We start from the raw sequence: 18795 nt of genomic DNA, 5'->3' as shown, positions 1-18795 counted from the left end.
AAAATAGAAAGATTGTACAAGTTATACCTTTCGTCACCACTTTGTGGAAAATCGTTAGATATGAATATGTTAGATACCCTGTGACTCGATTGACGAAGGTGAAATAGTATCTCTCTCCAAAAAAGCATGTTTTTTTTTACCACCGGACGAAGAAAATATTTTGTTGTGAATGAACAAGATAGTGAGGAATTGTCCATACGTAAAATCAGAATTATTGAGACGGGCCTTTTACACGCATGGTACGTCATTGATATACAAAAAAAAAAACACATACGTTGGGAGTGCTCCTATCAGCTGTTGCAACTGCAAGTTCCAAATATAGACGAATCCAATCATTGTCTTGCAACTCTAATTTCTTCACCTACAATAAAAATATCACCACTTAATTTGGTCATGACAGCAAATCAAAACCGAAAAGTGTGTCTGAATCTTACCACGTAAAATCGCTTTGTATCATCAAAAGCATTCTCTAGCGGCCATTGAGGCAAGCACCCTATGTAGAAATCATCCAACAGTGCGTAATCGCCGCTTTTGATGACCTCCTTAGTTCCTAATACAAGATTGAAATCAGCAAATGAACTTGTATACAAAAAAATCAACAAGTCATCACACACTTACCTTGAGGTCTAGCAGCACAGGATGTCAGTTCAAATTTGCCAAAAGATTTTTCACCAAGACTAGTCTGAAAAGTTAGATCCTCAGATGTGGTTGGATCATTTGCAATCAAAGTTGTGAAGTAAGAGCAAGCAGCTGAACCCATGCTCTTATTGTAATTCTTTACGAATACTGGTATCAAGGCATCGAACTCCTAATAAGACACATTAGTCAAGAAAATATACGTTACTATTTAACAGAATACGGAACCCTAGAAGAAGTTTCTTTGAGTTGCCTCTAGCAGTTACGTGTGAATTAAGAAATAGGGTTTGGGTTAGGGTTAGGGTTGTGACAATTCCACTGGAAGGAACACTAGTCTTGATGATTAACAAACCCTAAAATCATGGATAAATTCGGATACATGAAAGAATAACCTCGGATTCCGCCACTTTTTCCCAATACAATTTCGAATAACGACCATCGTCGAAGCGACTCATCTCCCTCCTCGTCTAGGTTGGTTTCAAGTTTCGGTGGATGCGAGCGGCTGATGATGCTTCTTCTCCACGCGATTATCGGCAGAATTCATTTATGGGCTTAATTTGGGCCTTAAATAATCCAAATCTTAATAAACCTGTCATTGTAGAGACATAAATAATCAACCCCTGGAGGGATCCAGTCACTTTACTCCGTAGAAACTAACTTGTTCAATTTCAAACCAAGATCACCAAATTTTGATACACAAATGCTAGACAAAATATAGAAGCTAAGGAACATGTAGAAAAGTGTGAGAAGGAGATCATGAGATTCTTCGTTTCCTCAATATGGCTGTTCTATTTGATGAGACAGGAGCAACAGATAAGCCTTGCTTGTGTGCTTCAACCATTGAATACACCTGCACTCCAAAATTTGTTCCTTGTCAACAATCAATCACATCCAAGGATAATCTTTTTCTATGATTTGAAGACGGAAAAGGAGGTACCTTTCTAACAGCCGATGTCAGTCCCATGGTAGAAAGAACATCACTTCCCACACACTTCCATGTTAGAGTGTCCTTTGCCTGACCTTTGAACAGATCTTTGGTTCCACCTGTAACTTCATGTCAATTTTCTAACTATATGTAAAAGAGAGACCGAGAAAGAAAGAGATAGATAGTGGTCAAACCTGTAAGTTGTACAACTAATAGCTCCACATAAACTTTTCGGCGTATGTGCGTGAAGACGTGGACGAATTCTCCAAGTTCTTCTCTTGAAACTATAGTGCATGTTTTCTTCGGTTCTACATGAAATGCTTCCTTAAGGAAGAGGTTGATCGCGCTCCTCCTTGTTGGCGAATCAGCTTCCTCATCCAATATAACAGATGGGAACTCCCAAAGACCAGCAAGCAGACCTTGTTCGGGTCTCTTTACAAGAACAAATCTACCTCCTGATTGGTTCCTCTCAAGATTCAGTATCTCCAAAACACATACGCAACAAAAGTCGCGCCTTGGCTTGGCCTTGATCACTTTTGTAGGATAATCCGTCACGGAAATCGTTCTGTTTTCCTCGGAAAGTGAAAATGCACGACATTGGCTGGAAACAGGACAGGAAGAGCAACTTGGCTTTGATACAGAGCATAGAGTCGCACCAAGCTCCATTAAAGATTGGTTGAAATCTCCAGGACGTGAAGGATCCACTAGCTGGGCAGCTAGTTTCCTGACAAAGATAAATTAATTGTTTATCCTCTCTTTTATTATTGTCACAATAGCGAAACATCCGAGCAAATGCAAAAGTTTTTTCACCAGAAATTCCTGGCCGTAAGCCGGTCTTTTGGATTAGCAGAGATGGCCTTTAATCTGGCAAGCACTCTAATCACGTTTCCATCAACGACAGGTACTGCCTGGACAACAATAAGTGCAAAAAGAAGTAAAGATTATTACTTATATGTTTTACATATATGACTGAAAAATACAATACTGACTCACCTCATTGAAAGCAATTGAGGCAATTGCTCCGGCTGTATACTCTCCTATTCCTTTAACTTTCATCAAGCTAGATGCTTGATTAGGAAAACCATCCTTCCCTGCAACAACCATCTTTGCTCCCTACGATAAGCAAGACAAGAAGAAGGCATTACTACGATATTTAATGAACGTATCAACTAGTGTCAAACTCCAGATCGCAGAAGAGTATTTACCTCTAGAAGAAAACGTGCCCGCCGATAGTATCCCAAACCTGCCCACATTTCGTTTACCTCCTGCAGCGGGAAGAAGTCAATTTGTTTAGCAGCAATAAGCACTTTTATTTTTCCCATTCCCGTGAAGAAAAACAAATCACAATGGTGTGGCATTTGAAAAATAGAAACTAATAGAGTACTTATTTCCCTACTAATGAAGGGAAAATGCAGAGCAAACTCAAGAGGATTAAGCCTTCACTTCCCAGTTATTACACATGAAACAGGATTCTCTAACACAGTCTTTACCAAAGACACAACCACAGAGGGAATCAAATGGGACACAGTTATAAGTAGGGTGGTATATTCTCAATTTCCCACATCGTAAGATCGAAAACAGAGACACTCATTATTAATGAGCCAATTTGCCAAAACAAAGATAAGCAAGCTCTTTCTTCATCTTATCTTTTCCCATTTCCTGAAGAAAACAAATTCAATCGTGTGACATTAACTAATATACAGACCTCACATCTGGAAAATATAGACTAATAGATTTCTCTCTTCCCTACTAATGATAGACAAAAATGAATAGCAGAAATCGAAAAAGACTAATCCCTTACTTGCCAGTTAATGCACATAAGTATTCAAATGCAGATTTTATCCTAATTTCCCACATAGTAAGACTGAAAGCACAGCCACACACTCTTCAAAAAAGAGCCCATTTGCCAATACAATGACAAATACATAACCCAAGAAAAGAAAGCTCTTTTTTCTTCATCTACTAATGATAGAAAAATGTAGAGCAATACCAAAAAGATGAAGCCTTTACTTCCCATTTATTGCACATAAGGATTCAAATAAGCCAATTGGAGAGTTAATTCCCCATTTCCCACATTGTAAGACTGAAATAAACACAACACTCTTTACAAAGGAGCCATTTGACAAAATAATGACAACCATTATAAATAACCCAAGAAAGTAAAGCTCTTTCTTCATCTACTAAAGATGGAAAAATGTAGAACAATACCAAAAAGATGGAAGTCTTTACTTCCCAACTACTGTGCACAAGGATTCAAATGTAGAGTTTTATAGCCAATTTCCCACATGGTACCATTGAAACACAGAGAAACTCTTCATTTGCCAAAATCCAGTAAAAGAAAGCCATTTCTTGATGTAATTGGTTCTCCCAAAATTGAAAGAATAAGAGAAGAATCACCTCAAGAGAAGCTTGAGCAAGGTCATAAATGGTTGGCCATTTCTGCATCCAACGTTTATAATAGTCCATTACAGTCTGAACCCTAGTTTGCTGCAGCATAATCTCCGATACCCAAACCTCATAAGCTCTTCTCTCCTTTTCACTTTCACTTCTTCTCTTCCTCCATGGAAGATCTCGCTGATTCACATCGTACCAATCAAGCATACCCATTCTGATTTTCTCAGTTTCATTTTCGCTAAAGAGATCCTCTATATCTCCTCCAAGCGGTTCTTCTTCTTCTTCTCTTTTCTTTCGACACTTTCTCATGAGTTTCTCGCCAGGAGCAGAAGATTGCGACATCGTTTTGGTCTTAAAGCTCGAAACTTTGCAATGAGAACTTGGATTTTGTCTCTCTGAAGCGACCGTTGATCTTTCAAATGTAGGGTTTAGAGCCACGCGAAGAAGACAAGCCATTCAATTAGGGAGGAATGGACTTTATTGACACTTTCTTATAGAATTAACGAAATTAGCAATCTTGATATTTATGGGGGATAAACTATGCAAAATAACATAACTTTTGTTGTAAACTGTAATTAATATATTAAAGGACTGGTTGACACACACCATTGAACAGTCTTTCTTTGCCCATACACAAAAACAAAAGAAAGATTTTGGCAATCAAACTCAAAACTGAATGTGGATCCCTGCTACTATCTAAAATGTCTGTACATATTATCTCAAGTCACTTGGATTGTAGAATTTTCCAATGTTATTGGATAATGCATGAACTAAAAAACATTCTTCCTCTATACAATCTTCCTCCTCTATTCTATCGCTGTCCTTGATGTCCAGATGAGAGCTACAACTACTGCTTAGACACTCGCCTACCTGGAATGGATCCAAAAACATTATCAAAGTTCAAGAGACTTGGTCAGCAAATCATTAAGACAATTGGCATATAACATGAAAACTGAAACTTCGAAAACCATCAGTAAGCAAGGCAAGAAACTTGAGTATAGATGATTTTAGTAAATTATGATCATACTTGTATTTCTGGTCCTGCACAACGGTTGATTCCTTTCAGGTTGAGCTTTTTCCACATAGGGACCAATCAAGGTATCCAATTTTACCAGCCAGAGAGCAATCGCAGAAGTTGTCTGAGGCATTGAAGGGAAGCAACATATGATTTCTCCCATTAAAGTCTGCCCTTGATCACTAGAGTGCCATAGCCAATCTTCATTGATTGCCCCAACAAAGTCACCAATCACCTTCAGAAATTGCACAATAATGTTTTATCAATTAAGATGCAGTTAGAGGACAGTCAATTTGAACTAGAATAAGGTGCCACACAGAAAAAGGAGCTTATATAATAGAATGAAACCTGCGTAATTTCAGACACAGTTGAGCTTCGCCTAAGTCTTTTGGCCCATAACCTATGAGCTGACTTTCTCCATGCACCAATCAAGGCATCTTCAGGCATAGCAGACTGCAACATGTTTCAGCACACGCAAAATAACAGAGGCATCTCTTAATACAAACCAAGAAAGTAAAATTTTGAGCACTCAGCAAAAAAAAAGTAAAGCAAAAAGACTATTGACATACCTCAATGGCGTATACTGCAGCCTTAAGTGATTGCAACTGGGAAGATAGAACTTTATGATCCGGAATTGTATCACACTCTTCTTTCCTCCTACATGTGGCTGTATGAATCGCATATCTTTCTTCAAGATCTATATCAACCTCAAACGTGGCATGGCAAATCTTACAGTGCTTCTCATCTCTCCAATACAAATCATGGCAACTCTTACACCTAGTGAGTGAATCAAGGTAGGATCTTCGGCGGTGTTTAACAGCATTGAGATTAAAATTAAAATTAGCCCATATCCATTCATCAAACTCTTGAAGAAGGCTCCACAATAGGCTTTTCTCCCGCTTACTTCCAATCTCAAATACTATTGCCGCATGTTGCGAGGAGAATTGATCATTTGCAATCTCACTAAGACATAGGTTGTTGTCTATATCAGAAACCGGTGAAGAACTATCCTCTCTGACTATGTCTGTGAAATGGGCTGACTCCGACTGGGTCACCTGTCTATTCAGCATGGCTTGACAAAGAAAACTTTCCCGTTTCTCCAACGACTCAATAAGACGAGCTTCCCGTCTGCCCCTATCGTCCAAAACTGACAACAGCGCCCGCAAAGCCTACACCAAGTAAAAAAGAGGAAAAAATCAGGCACAGAATTATACAACTTTCAATACAGGTTTCCATTTCACCAGCACAGTGATTAAGATTTCAAGAAGAGCACAATGACATTACCTCCTTGTTGTTGATAACTTCCCAATGACCATCTTCAGAAGATTCAAAGAACACACACCTATGACCAGGGTCATTTGCATTGCATGGGCCTAAGAAAAGCCAGTACCTGTTGAACCTACGATCAGACCCAAGGTACACAGATTGCATAGGGTGAATATTATTAGCTTTATCTTCAGCCAGCTTTGCAAAGGCAACCACAATTGATGAAGAATCAACTGGATGAGAATCAGACGATTTAGATAGCGCTTTCATTCCATGAAGCTCTCCTCCATGGACCCATGATCCACGTGGATAGCTGTACTGATTAGAGGAAGATCTCTTAATTTTTCCACCAAAACCATGACTATAGATACTAGGGGCATAGTCAACCATAGCTCTCGGTAGATCCTGTGGTGAAAAATAAAAGTTAGGACTATGCACTAGAGATATATAGATAGCTGTAACAAAAAAAGCTTTCTCCAGTAACTGCCAAAAAGAAGTGTCATTTTCTTAAAGTTTCAGAGAAGGGTGTCAAATTTTAAGTCCATATACAGACAAAATCTTAAGTTAAAGAGCCGCCAAAATCACATGGATCAAAAGTCCATCTGCCCAAGCTTTTGTTAGAGATGCAATGATGGAGCGATCTAACACTCAGGTTTTAAAAGTTATTCAGTACCTCAAGACCCAATTGAAATATTTGGTCTAGATAGTATGGGGATTACCTCCATTCTGATAGTGGAACCAGAACTAAGAAGATCAATCAAAGCCACAAAAACATCTAACTTCTCTTCAATGCTTAGGTCTGAATATTCCCCTTCCATTAGCCCCAACAGCCATGGTTCTCCGGGATGGCTTTCATCAATCTCACTACATACTTCCTGCGTTTTACTTTTATGCTTCCGCCTTTTCCTACACTTAACTTTTCGAAGTGCAGGATTTTCTGAAACATGTTCAATTTCATCACCAGAACTAATTGAGCAATCATCAGATTCATCATCAACACTCCCAGAGTTGTCCGAATCAGACTGGCTCTTGTCAGGGTCCTCAGAGAAACAATTAACACGTACACGATATGTTGATTCTGATATCTTTTCGAATAATGTAATATCACTTGCTAGAGTTGAACATATTGAATTCTCTCGTTCTTCCGGCGCAGTTGCAAAATTTAGCACAGCAACCTACAAAACCACACACCATCAGTATATTCCATTAGATATCATCTAGAATTTCAGAAAGCAGCCAAACAGTACAAGTAAATGACCAACCAAATTTAGTCCAAATTTATCACTTTATTTACAAATAGAAGCTGATAATAATTTCACAAAAACTTACCTCTGGAGCATTGGCTAACTCGGATATCTTCAAGCCATTATTGCCTTTCTCGTTAAGCATTCTAAATAATTCACCCTTTAATGTTCCAAGACGAAGGCCATACTTTTTCATGAGTCTCCTTTCCTAAAGAAAGAAGAAAGGTAACATTAACCAACAAGTCATTGGAAAAGAAAACAACGCACTTAACAACACAAACATGTGGATCTCAATAACAAAATAAAATCGAGTAAGAGCCTTCAATTCCCCACATGTAACTGATCTACCTTCAAGAACAAAACAAATACATGCTAGTTGCTGAACATCAATAGTAAAGAAAAGGACAAGAGAATCATCATGGTCTTGAATAATATATAGCCAAGCAGACAATGTTTCAATGGATCAAACGTGTCAGGAAGAGTAGAAATCAGATCAGCACCTTACTTAAATCTTCTGATTGAACAGCACACTTCACTGAACCATAACCAGCGGCAACCAATATCTGGCGCAATATTTCCGTCCATGTAAGAGAATTTAATGAATCCCTCCACATATCAAGAATAAGAATTTGGCTCTCAACCTGAAAAATATCATGGAAAATATCAAAATCTATCCTGCTCTGCTTCATTTTTATGCGTTTATGAAACCAAATTAGAAAAGGAAGCACGCTGAAAGACAGGCCATGGAGACGGGAAGATTTTACCATAAATTATCTAATGTTGATCTTAAAACTCCATTATACTATCAAGTTCAAAAATAGCTCAACATTAGTGCATACCGACTGAAGCAGGGCTAGAAACTTGCATGATATACTCAAGTTTGAAAAAGATCCCCTTTGCAGCTCGGTTTCAACATCAAGCAAAAGCAGCTTCAGCAGGGAAAGATGAATTTTACCAAGGAGCAAGGAATCCTGAGGTTCAAACACAGAAAGAGGAAATACAATATAAATTGTTTGTCAGAAAGGTAGAGCGAGAATGAGAAAGCTATGCGATAGAACAAACTATTTCCTTCCACAATAGAAAATTGTATGAAATTGAGCATTTGTTATCAGAGAAGATCGACCACCTTATCGTGAAATGCCCGCGTGAAGTCATCGAGTGTAAAAGGACATATATCAAGAGTTACTGAATAAGTATAAAGGAAATGGACAACCTGCCAAGAGAGTACTGAGTCACTTCCAAGAAAGTCAGATGAGAGGTAATTTATGAACACACTAAGAAATTCAAGTGCCAATTTTGACAGTTTACAAACCTTAAACAGTTTCTTCACAGACTCTGGGGAAGAATTCCATGGATGCAAACCAAAAGGCACCCTCATCTGAACAGAATTTGGGGGAAACTTGGGCAGTAAATCTAGAAACAACAAAAAACTGTCAGAAGACCGCATGGCACCGGTAACAAAAGAACATGAACGAAGACTCTTTCATGTAACACGGACATCACACACCTTTGCAAAGAAAACAACCATGAGAGCCACTACTAGGATGATGGCATGAACATGCCAAAGGATTTCCTCGCTCCTGTCGCTCACGCATCTCTAATTCTTCGTCATCCACTAGTATCGAAATTGTTTGGCAGGTTTCTTTAAATACCTCCCCGTTCGCGGCAAGCTCACAGTTTTCTTTAAATGCCCTTTGAGTTTCATCTTTGTTTAATTCCGCCTGCAGCAAAGAGTCAAATCTTTGTTTGCATGTGACTATAATGAATCACAAGTTCCAAATAAAAGTCAAGCTACCTCTCTATTTATAGAACGCCTCTTCTTTTCTGTCGACTTCTTCTGCAACAGTTTCTGCTTCTGAAGAAAGAAAATTTCAGTTAGCTAGAAATTTAAGAGAAAAAGGCAAAAGAAAGAAAATGGATCATAATTATGTAAGATAAGGTAGGTAACAAATACCAGTATTGATGCCAATTGTCTTTGCTTTTTCTTTTGATGTGGGGGATTACGTGCTGAGCTTTGAGGTAGTGTAGCTCTTTCGTCCAATAAATCAACGCAAGGAGATACATCCCTCCTGTTTGGATTCATTACCCGCCATACTGTCATCAAACCCTTTCCAATACCATGTTTTATCACAGTACCATTCTCTTTAATGCAATCCTGACTGGTACTATCCATCAGCTCAGAAATCTAAAGACAATTAAGATCAGGGACTAAGTAACTTAGCGTATCCAGGTAAAACTACCTTATGAAACAACAAATAAGATCTATCCACTACCTTTCTCTTTCTTGCCACTTTCTGTTTCTGTTGATCAACAGATGAAGTGCCCAGCCAAGAAGCTAGCAGAAGAGAAAGACGTCCACGTTAGAATCAACATAACTATACAATACTTTTAAAGTCATGCACAAATCAAGTCTGCACTCATCCGCAGTCTAATTATACAGTCATGGATATTTTTCATTAAGAAAATAAAAACTAATCAGAAAACACTAACTTCATTGCCACAGTATAAAGCTTTGGTGTTAAGAGTCAAATTTTCTGAAATCCAAGCCTTCTTCACAGGGTATACAGGTTTTATCTTGAGATGTACAATAAAAGTAGATATACCTTTGCGAGCTCCAGACGGGAGATGATCAAATTCAAAACCAAGCGAGGGACCATCCTTTCGAAAAATCTTAGCCAAAATGTGTGATGAAGGCAACAACGTTTGACAATTGGCCTTCCTTGTTCCCACACTACATCTTTCCTCAACAGCTGCTCCAACGCATCTGGAAGATGTGGAACTCCTCATGATGGATCTATCGTATGACTGAGGATTATTTGCTCCCAACCCATCATTCGCCATGGATTTTACACCTTTCCCTCTAGTCCTTCTTCTCTTGAACCATCCACATACTTCCTTCACTGTTAACCCTAAAGACTTTCCCAAGTCCTCCATTTCCTTAGGAGTCGGATACATTTGCTCTGCTATCAGATATATGACAACAATCAGAGGCAGAAAAAATAATAGAAGTCCAAGGTCAATTATATTCAAAAAGGTATCACAAGAGGCTAATTCTAGATAAATTTCTTACAAAATGATCAACACCCACAATGACAATCTCACATATCATCTTATGTATATTACTAATAAAAAAAGATTTCGTACCCAAAAAAAAACCCTCAAGAGCTTGAACTTGTAGTGGCGATTTCCTCTTCATTTCCCTGGATATGGATTTTTCACTTAAATTAACTTGAAAATTTCTTAATCTTCAGGTATCAAAAGCAAGCGCAGGATAGTCAAAGCCGTCTCCAACATTTCTGCAACATCAAGCAATCAATTATCAAATATCAATACACCAAAAAATCCACAAGAGGAAGCGATCACCACTGATCACTTAAATCGCTACTCTAAATACAACAAATCCAAAATTCCCGGAAATGAATCAATCGGAAAAATGGATTTAACCCAAAAATCGCATCAGATGATTAACACACGAAATCAAAAACTATTACCCAGAAACTTAGATTTCCATAGACAGTAAAATGAAGACTCTAAAAAGCAATACACAACAGTAGAAGTGAAATTAGAAGCAAAGAGCCAAGTCAATTCACAAAACCCATTAGAATTGAAGAAACCCAAGTCTCAGTTTCAGCGAAATTAATGAAAAAAAAACACAACGAAATGACGATGATGATGAAGATAACTGAACTAAGAACACTCACTACACACACAAAAAAAAAAACCCAGAAAATGAAAAGCCATGGAAACTTACAGAGAGAGAATCAAGTGCAGAGAAATGGAAGAAAAAAGAAGGTAGAAGAAGAAGAAGAGTAAGATTTTAGAAAGAGGAGAGAGTAGGGTTTTGGGTTTTTTATCATCTTCCCTTCTTTCTCTGATTCTGGGGTTTTACGGATTTTTTTTTTTTCTCTTCTCTTAAAATGCTAAAAATATCTCTGTGCATAACACGACGTCGTTTACGTCAGTCTAATTAGGGTTTTTCGGGAAAAAAATCATTCCACCGGTTTAAAATCCGGTTATTTCAAAAGTAAACCGGATCTTCATCGGTTTCGAGATACATATGTTAATTTAACCTCGCAATCTCGTTTCTTCGAAGGTCTTTGTGTCATCAATGGAGGAGGAATTGGCAAAACCAGCTTCGACAATTCCGAAGCGGACCTCAAATAAATCCCAGCCCGAATTCGATTACTCTACAAGGAAACAAAAGGTTCCTTACCTGAATCTGTGTTCTGAATTGGGTTTTAGATAATTGAGTCTTGAATTGTGTTCATAGCTTAGAAAGAAGGATTTAGAGGTTACTTTCATGGGTTTGTTGTGTTATACTTTGTTGACTAATGTATGTGAAAATGGCATTGATATATATATACACAGTTCAGAGAAAATTGCTTCAGAAGAGTTAGAGAAGATAGGACTCGTTTACTGTGGAAATTGAGGCTCTCTGATTGTCAATCTTCAGATCAAAAGGTTTGTTTTTTCTCTTCTTGCAATCTCAACAATTGAGAAAAAAACATGCTTTGTTTAGCTTTGTTAATGAGGTTTAGTTTTTTTTGTTTTTTGTTTCAGGAGATTATCAATTCTGCTTTCCAGGATATTGTTTCTGATGAATTGAAAAAGATCGAGGATTCGTCGAGAAACCTCTCGACAGTGACTGAAGATTGTGATGATATATTATGGGAATATGAGGAGGGTCTTAAAGGTGTTTATGAAGGTGATAGTGAAGATATATTGTTAGAAATGCAACAGATATTCTACAAGGATTTGTTATCAGACAACGGTAAATTTTTCTTCTTTGCTTTGACGATTTCTCCATGAGATTTCCAATGAATGCCTTGTGGGTACTTACTTCTTCTTCTTCTTCTTCCAGAATCAGATGTTCAGATCGAAACATGGGAAGACGAGGAAGATGATTACTTGGCCGCCTTAGTTTCTCAGAATATGTGTTTAAACAGTGAACAGGTAGGTTCTCTTTCACAGAGCAGAATTGTCTTCTCAAAACCTTAAAAACCAGTTAACTGGTCTGATATGTTTGTCAGGAGCAAAACCAGATATGGTGTCCGATATGCAAGAAAGGAGAGCTTATGGAGAATAACCGACACATCTATTGCAACATGTGTGAAATGCAGCTTAATAAAGGCGAAGAGGTGCTGATTCTTTGTTCTTATAGCTCTCTTTGTTACTCTAATAAGCCACTGAACTTGTCATTGATTCTTACATTTCAGGTTAATCTGAATATTCTGCAAGAAAGGTTAGCAGAAGCGCACGCTGAACATCTCGAGAGAGGATGCAGAATAAAACCCAAATTCAGTGTTCAGAGTGTGTATAATTTGAAGGCGTTGTACATAACATGCGAGGTTTGTAATACGTTTGAGGTTGTTGTATAAAGCTCTTAACTTAAAGAAGGATACACATCATTTATCCTCTATCTCACTCGAGATCATTATAGGTTAGACATCATGTATAACTGCAAATGGATGGTTTATTTTGTTAACCATACGAAAATGGGAATGATTCTAGGGACATCCAATTTGGTATGGTGAAACATATTCCTAATGTGTCTGCGAGACTGCAACTCGGACAAAATGATTAATATTTAGGTCCGAAAACGAGTTGTAAAATGGATGGGGTCTTTGTTGAGACTGGTGATGACAAAAAAACAAATACAAAGACGATGTATCTAGCCTAATGATACCGAATCCAGACCTCAAGGTGAGATGAATCGAAAAAGCCACAGAAAATTACACAAGGCCACTTAAAAGAATGTTCATATATGCATATATAAATAGTTTGGAAACAACAGTACACAGCTCTCAAGTATTGTGTCTTTTGATACAGAAATCAACATCAATACATTTGGCATCATACTCTTAAAGAAGGGTAATGATAAGGAAAAATTAGCAACAAAAAAAGAATGCCCAATTGCTGTGTGGTATATGATGATGCAGTGATGGGTAATCAATTTGGGGAATACATACTCTATCGACAACTCTCTGCTTCCAACTTGGGCACCATTTTTGGCTTTGAATGAATGCCACATGCTTCGTCTTTTGCGCGAGAGACGAACAACACTCTCAAAAACATAATCCCAGGTTTTTTCAAAAGAGTTCTTCTGAGTTGAACTTGTTCCATGCTTCCTGTTTATTGTCATGAGAAAATAGATGAAGCCAGCAAATATGGAATTGTACAATTGTGCAGTTCTAGTCATCCATTAGGAGACGCAGTCTAATTGTATATTTTTGGTAGCACCTGAAGTAGCAGTGATGGATTTAGTTCCAGAAAGATGGTGAATCACTTACCTTGAGCATGTCGAAAACTTTCTCGGCAATGTATTTCTGCTGGAGATTGGCTCCTTTTTGCTGAACTTTGTCAGGATGTATACAGAGAGTGGCCTTCCTGTAAACTTTCTTGACAGATGCTCCGGTAATTAAATCGGTCAATGAAACAGGCTGCCAACCGCATTCTGGCCAAAGAACCTGCTCATTTACATAACAACATCAGAGGAGATTGTGGCGTCATAACATCAAAGATCAAATAAACATCAGAGTTACAAATAATAAGACATACATATTGTAATGTCGAAAGCAGAGCACGCAAGTTTCCCTCCTTCCCTGCACCCCAACGTCTTATCTCAACATCCAGGGTCTCACCAATCCTCTGAAATCCAGGATAAGTATGGTGATTAAACAAAAAACAAGACGGATAGGATCAAGGATGGTCATTGTTGAGGCAGTTCCTAAGGTGGCACAATATATTTACGCTAATGACTGCAAGAGGGCCCAGACTTAAGTGTCTCAACAAAGAAACATGATTGAGATGGGCAGAACAGAGGATGGAAAAAAGAAGAAACCACATGTAAAGATATCAAACTGAAAAGGTGGTAATGAAAGTTACATCTTTCTCAGCTTGTTCTCTTTGTACTTGAAGATCACGTTCATTTTTCTCAGCAAGTGCTTTCGCCTGATTGAGAAAAGAATTCATGTTATAAAACATACTGGCAAATCTTGTGTCAATGTCAGATAAAAAACCCATCAAATAAAAACTCTAATGATACATACAGCCCGCTCCTGTGTCCTCTGGTGGCGTTCCAGCCTGGCACGTCGTCTCTCTTCAGTTTCTCCATCAACATCTTGAAACCCACCAGATTGGGTAGCTGAAGCTATTATACAACACAAGAGGTTTCAGTAGGTTACCAAGTAAAAAGATATGAAAATAAAGTGCGTAGCGACGGAATATTATGGATGAACCTCAGAAATTGCACTACCTCCAAATATTGAACTGAGATCATCAACAATGTTTGTTACTGAAGAGGCCTTTTTCAAATTCTCTGTAGGGCCAGAAGGCACTCGCGAAGATTCCCTTCTAGATTCGAAAGATCCTCCTTTGTTCCATGAATCCTGGAAAGGATCCTGACATACAACCAGAGTTATAGAAGGAGTCAAATCACCTGTAAAGTACTTAAAGCAGAACAGAAGTAGATAATCCCATCTCACCAGAGGGTTGGTTCTCTGTCGTGGAGCACTGTTTGGTCTAGAAATTGAGCTAAAGAAGGAGTCAAGATCATTGTTATTTTCTTGCTGCTGCTTAGCTTTAGCTTGGGCAGCTGCCCTTCCACGTGCCTCAGCAGCTGCTCTTTCCACAGCAGCTCGTTCTGCCCTAACCCTTGCTTCCTTCTCCCTCGCTTCAGCATTCACCCTTTCTCTAGCTTCTGCTGCAGCTTTCTCAGCCTTTTCTCTAGCTTCTGCCGCAGCTTTTGCAGCCTTTTCTCTTGCCCCTGCAGCTGCCCTTTCACGTGCTTCAGCATGGGCTCTTTGAACCGCTGCTCTTTCGGCGCGCTCTCGGGCATCGGTAGCCTTCCCAACAGCAGCTCTTTGAACTTTCGCATGAGCTTCAGTGGCTGCTCTTTCGCGTGCTTCCCTTGTAGCCCTCTCTACCGCCTGTCTAGCCAACAGTCTTTCCCTTTCTCTCTCAATTCTCTTCTGCTCTCTTTCTCTCTCCTCTCTCTCCCTCTCCTGCTCTTTTACCATCTCTGCCTCCCTCTCTGCCCTTTCACGGTCCAATCTCACTTGATTTTCTCTAAGTTCCCTTTCACGAGAATCATAATTCTCTGTTTGATCTTCTTCTCTATTTCTACTTGCCTTCAAATTTTCTTTCACTCTCCTTTCCTTAGCATGCCTAAACTTTGCTTCTGCTTTATCCATGGCATCCTTCATGGCAGCAGCTGATGCAGCGGCAGCAGAAAAAACATCTGAATCTTCACCAGAGGGAGGATCAGGATATCCATTAGCAGCGGTCTGATTTCTGCCAATAGAAAAATCATCGAGTTCATCCATTTGAGATGCTGCCGGGCTATTTACAGAAGCTCTAGCTGTGCTAGGAATGTGTGAGTGGTTAGTAGAGGTCGGTATAGAAGGCTCGTTAACCCTCTTTTTTATAGGACGTGTAGGTCTTGGTGGTGGAGGTCTCGTAGGTGGCGGAGCACTCGTAGGTTGCGTAAAGAGGGGGATCTCGGATACAGTAAGCCACACATCATCAGATGACTCAAAACTTCCATTTGAATTGGTAGGTGGCGGAGTACTCGTATTTTGTGGCTCTAAAACATCATCAAATGAAACTTTCTTCGAATGGTAACTCCCAGGACTTTCTACTGGTGGTGACTGGGAGGCACTGATGTTTCCTGGTGGTCTTAAATGACTTTTGCCTCTACTATTCATATCCGGCCCTGATTTTCCAAGACTATCGAGAGGGTCAATATCAACAAACACTCCTCTGTGGACAGATGAATGATCAGTTTTTCTGCTGTTGAATTTACCAATATCCTCCAATGGATCAGTGAATCCTCCCGTGGAAGGTTCTCTAGGGGTTGATGCAGACTCCTCCAAGACTACAAATGGGTCTTCTTCCACATTGGAAGATGTCTCGGCAGTCCGATACGGAGGTTTCTGGGATTGATTTGTTGTCTCTGAAGTTTTCCTGCGCAAAAAGAGTAGAGCATCAATCAATTAATAAAGTTATGCTTCCAAAGATAAGCAAAAGGTTCAAGCTTTTAAAGATTTTCTAAGTTAAAAGAATGCACATAAGAGAACCTTGTATAGTATGCATTAATATAGTGTATGCTACATTGCATAAAGATTATGTAAGCGTGATGGCTCTAAGCTTTATACCCTAACTAGTAGAAACAAATTTGAAGAGCAATGGCAGGATATAAAGACGTTGAATATCGTTCATGCTACAAAGCAAGATATAAAGGCACTACTGTTATGAAAGCATGATGTCTCTAAAGGCACTTGAGTCATTTTACACAAGCAAGCTCTCAAATTTGAAGAGCAGGAGACAGGAGCAACCCTAACTAGTAATCACAGATCTAGGAGAACCAAATTACAAAGGCAATGACCCTGGCCACAGAGAAATACTACATTTCATGCTCTAAGCTCAATACCCTCGAGTCATTTCACGCAATCAAGTTCTCAAATTTGAATAGCAGCAGTGAGTGACCAAACCCGGGAATCAAGTCATCAAAAATGAATATTACCGTTTAGGAGGAGGAGAGCTAGTGCGACCAAACCCGGGAATCAAGTCATCAAAAATGGAGCTAGCCTTCTCCTCTCGGTCACTCTCTGTCCCTCTCTTCCCCAAATTGTTGCCCATGAGATCATCAAAAGGAGAACTGTTCTGTTTCCTGTGCTTAGGAGGTGAAGAGAAAACATCATCAAACCTAGCAGATTGAGAAGAAGTGGATGGGATTTTGAGCTCAGGAATAGACTCAAACACATCCTCATCATCATACACAGGCTTGTCATAGACCGGCATGGACGACGCCGGTTTGGATTTGGGTTCCTTGAACATAGCATCATAGTCAAAAGCAGAAGCAGGTGGAGAACGAGAATCCCCAGAAGAGGATCCGTACTTTGGTGGTGGTCCGCTAAACACATCTTTGAAGAGAAGATCATCACCATCTCGACCAAGATCGTCAAACACCGGCAAAGATTCCGACTTTTTACCGGCGGCGTTGGCGAAGCTATAAGAAGAAGCGAAACTGTTGAAATCAGAAGCAGAAGAGTTCGATTGAGCAGCCATGGGAGCTGATTTGCCCTGAGGTTTCAAACCGAAGTCTCTCGCTAACAATCCTGTGAAATCATCCATTGGGTTCCTTCAATTCCTCTACCTCCGAAATCGAAAAGCTTTAGATTTGCCCAACAGAAATGAAGACGAGATTATCTTCAGATCTGAGTCGCCATTAACGAATCGGATCAAAGCATTTGATTTCAAAAGAGCTCTCTTTTTTCTTCGTTTTTCCGACTTGTTAATGGTTTCTTCTCCGATTCGTACAACATGTTCCCAGTCTTCATAATTTCTTCGTTTTTTGCTAAATGAGTCCTAATGTTTCAGAATTTACATACTTGGTCCCCCAAGTCTTATAAACACGGTTGGGAAATGGCCAAAATCAATCTGATCTATTTTCATGCAGTGTTTTTACATTTGGACATGCAATAGTTTCCTATCCGAACTGAACAAATTTTCAACATGAACTTATCAACATTAGGCCAAAACCAACTTCGTCTTTATTAGTGTCAGTCAACCGTTAAATTCTGATGACTAAGCATATACAGTAAAACCTCTATAAATTAATATTGTTGGGACCATGATATTTTATTAATTTATAGTGATATTAATTTATCTATAAATTAATATTTATTAATTTATAGTGTATATTAATAGTTATTAATTTATAAAGAGATATGTTTTAATTCTTAAAATTTTAGAAAGAAATGAATTTATAAATTTTGTATTTTTGGACTTGAAATTTTAATAGTTTGAAAAATACTTTTTCGAAAATAAATTAGACAATAAAATTACAAAGACTATAGATAAATTTATTTATACAAACGATATACGTAAATTCAAATTTATGATTAATGACCCCAATTGTCGTATTTTAACAGCTATAAGACTATCGTAATGAAAATGATGCATATTTAAATCTATACTACACCACTATAATTTAAAACCACGATAGATCAATTGTTTTATTCAATAAAAGTTAGACATATGTTCTAATGAAATTTTAATTTAATAAAAAAAAACAACTAAAATCATACATTAGTATAATATATATATATATATATATATATATATAAATTTACATGATTATTAATTTAAAATATTAGTGGGACCATATATTTACATAGAAATTCTAAAAAAATTATTATCTTATTATCTTATCAAATTTTGTCAAATTTTACATTTGTTGGTGTCGGATCCCGCACCAGAAGTCCGAGACCAACCAAAGATTGCCACGTAGTCAAGATAAAGGCCCATAAAGG

At 38.4% G+C, this 18795-nt stretch overlaps 4 protein-coding genes and 1 long non-coding RNA gene across 6 annotated transcripts; 1 reads left to right on the top strand and 4 right to left on the bottom strand.

Annotated features, from left to right (window-relative positions):
- Positions 1-64: 64 nt before the first annotated feature.
- On the bottom strand, positions 65-759 carry LOC9299297. The gene is made up of 3 exons (XR_002330977.1): positions 619-759; positions 435-550; positions 65-361 (listed from the first exon to the last, which is right to left on the bottom strand). It is a non-coding gene; the product is annotated as an uncharacterized LOC9299297 (long non-coding RNA).
- A 446-nt stretch (positions 760-1205) lies between these two features.
- Positions 1206-4477, bottom strand: LOC9299296 (adenine DNA glycosylase). Its single transcript, XM_021021383.1, has 7 exons — positions 3959-4477; positions 2767-2826; positions 2555-2674; positions 2372-2469; positions 1756-2285; positions 1574-1680; positions 1206-1486 (listed from the first exon to the last, which is right to left on the bottom strand). Exons 1-7 carry the CDS (start codon positions 4409-4411, stop codon positions 1391-1393), a joined length of 1464 nt encoding a protein of 487 aa, XP_020877042.1. The 5' UTR covers positions 4412-4477; the 3' UTR covers positions 1206-1390.
- An 86-nt stretch (positions 4478-4563) lies between these two features.
- On the bottom strand, positions 4564-11436 carry LOC9299371 (homeobox-DDT domain protein RLT3). 2 transcript variants are annotated; one of them, XM_021021367.1, is made up of 18 exons: positions 11232-11436; positions 10625-10776; positions 10084-10440; positions 9754-9815; positions 9435-9665; positions 9276-9335; positions 8988-9201; positions 8793-8893; positions 8607-8693; positions 8320-8451; positions 7981-8121; positions 7566-7688; positions 6956-7411; positions 6255-6641; positions 5540-6139; positions 5319-5423; positions 4983-5205; positions 4564-4825 (listed from the first exon to the last, which is right to left on the bottom strand). In XM_021021367.1, exons 2-18 carry the CDS (start codon positions 10674-10676, stop codon positions 4803-4805), a joined length of 3354 nt encoding a protein of 1117 aa, XP_020877026.1. In that variant the 5' UTR covers positions 10677-10776; positions 11232-11436; the 3' UTR covers positions 4564-4802. The 2 variants fall into 2 exon arrangements, with proteins under 2 accessions (XP_020877026.1, XP_020877018.1); XM_021021359.1 differs by having other exon boundaries at positions 10084-10443; positions 11232-11378.
- A 130-nt stretch (positions 11437-11566) lies between these two features.
- LOC9299295 lies at positions 11567-13001 on the top strand. Its single transcript, XM_021021392.1, has 6 exons — positions 11567-11684; positions 11849-11941; positions 12041-12251; positions 12342-12433; positions 12511-12618; positions 12697-13001. Exons 1-6 carry the CDS (start codon positions 11589-11591, stop codon positions 12856-12858), a joined length of 762 nt encoding a protein of 253 aa, XP_020877051.1. The 5' UTR covers positions 11567-11588; the 3' UTR covers positions 12859-13001.
- Positions 13002-13226: 225 nt separating this feature from the next.
- On the bottom strand, positions 13227-17830 carry LOC9299294 (auxilin-related protein 1). Its single transcript, XM_021021376.1, has 8 exons — positions 17004-17830; positions 14965-16444; positions 14736-14880; positions 14530-14630; positions 14366-14431; positions 14039-14128; positions 13771-13947; positions 13227-13608 (listed from the first exon to the last, which is right to left on the bottom strand). Exons 1-8 carry the CDS (start codon positions 17612-17614, stop codon positions 13570-13572), a joined length of 2709 nt encoding a protein of 902 aa, XP_020877035.1. The 5' UTR covers positions 17615-17830; the 3' UTR covers positions 13227-13569.
- Positions 17831-18795: the final 965 nt, after the last annotated feature.

This window comes from Arabidopsis lyrata (genome assembly GCF_000004255.2).
Source record: "Arabidopsis lyrata subsp. lyrata unplaced genomic scaffold ARALYscaffold_9, whole genome shotgun sequence".
Classification (NCBI taxonomy): Eukaryota; Viridiplantae; Streptophyta; class Magnoliopsida; order Brassicales; family Brassicaceae; genus Arabidopsis; species Arabidopsis lyrata.
This window is presented reverse-complemented; position numbering and strand designations above follow the sequence as displayed.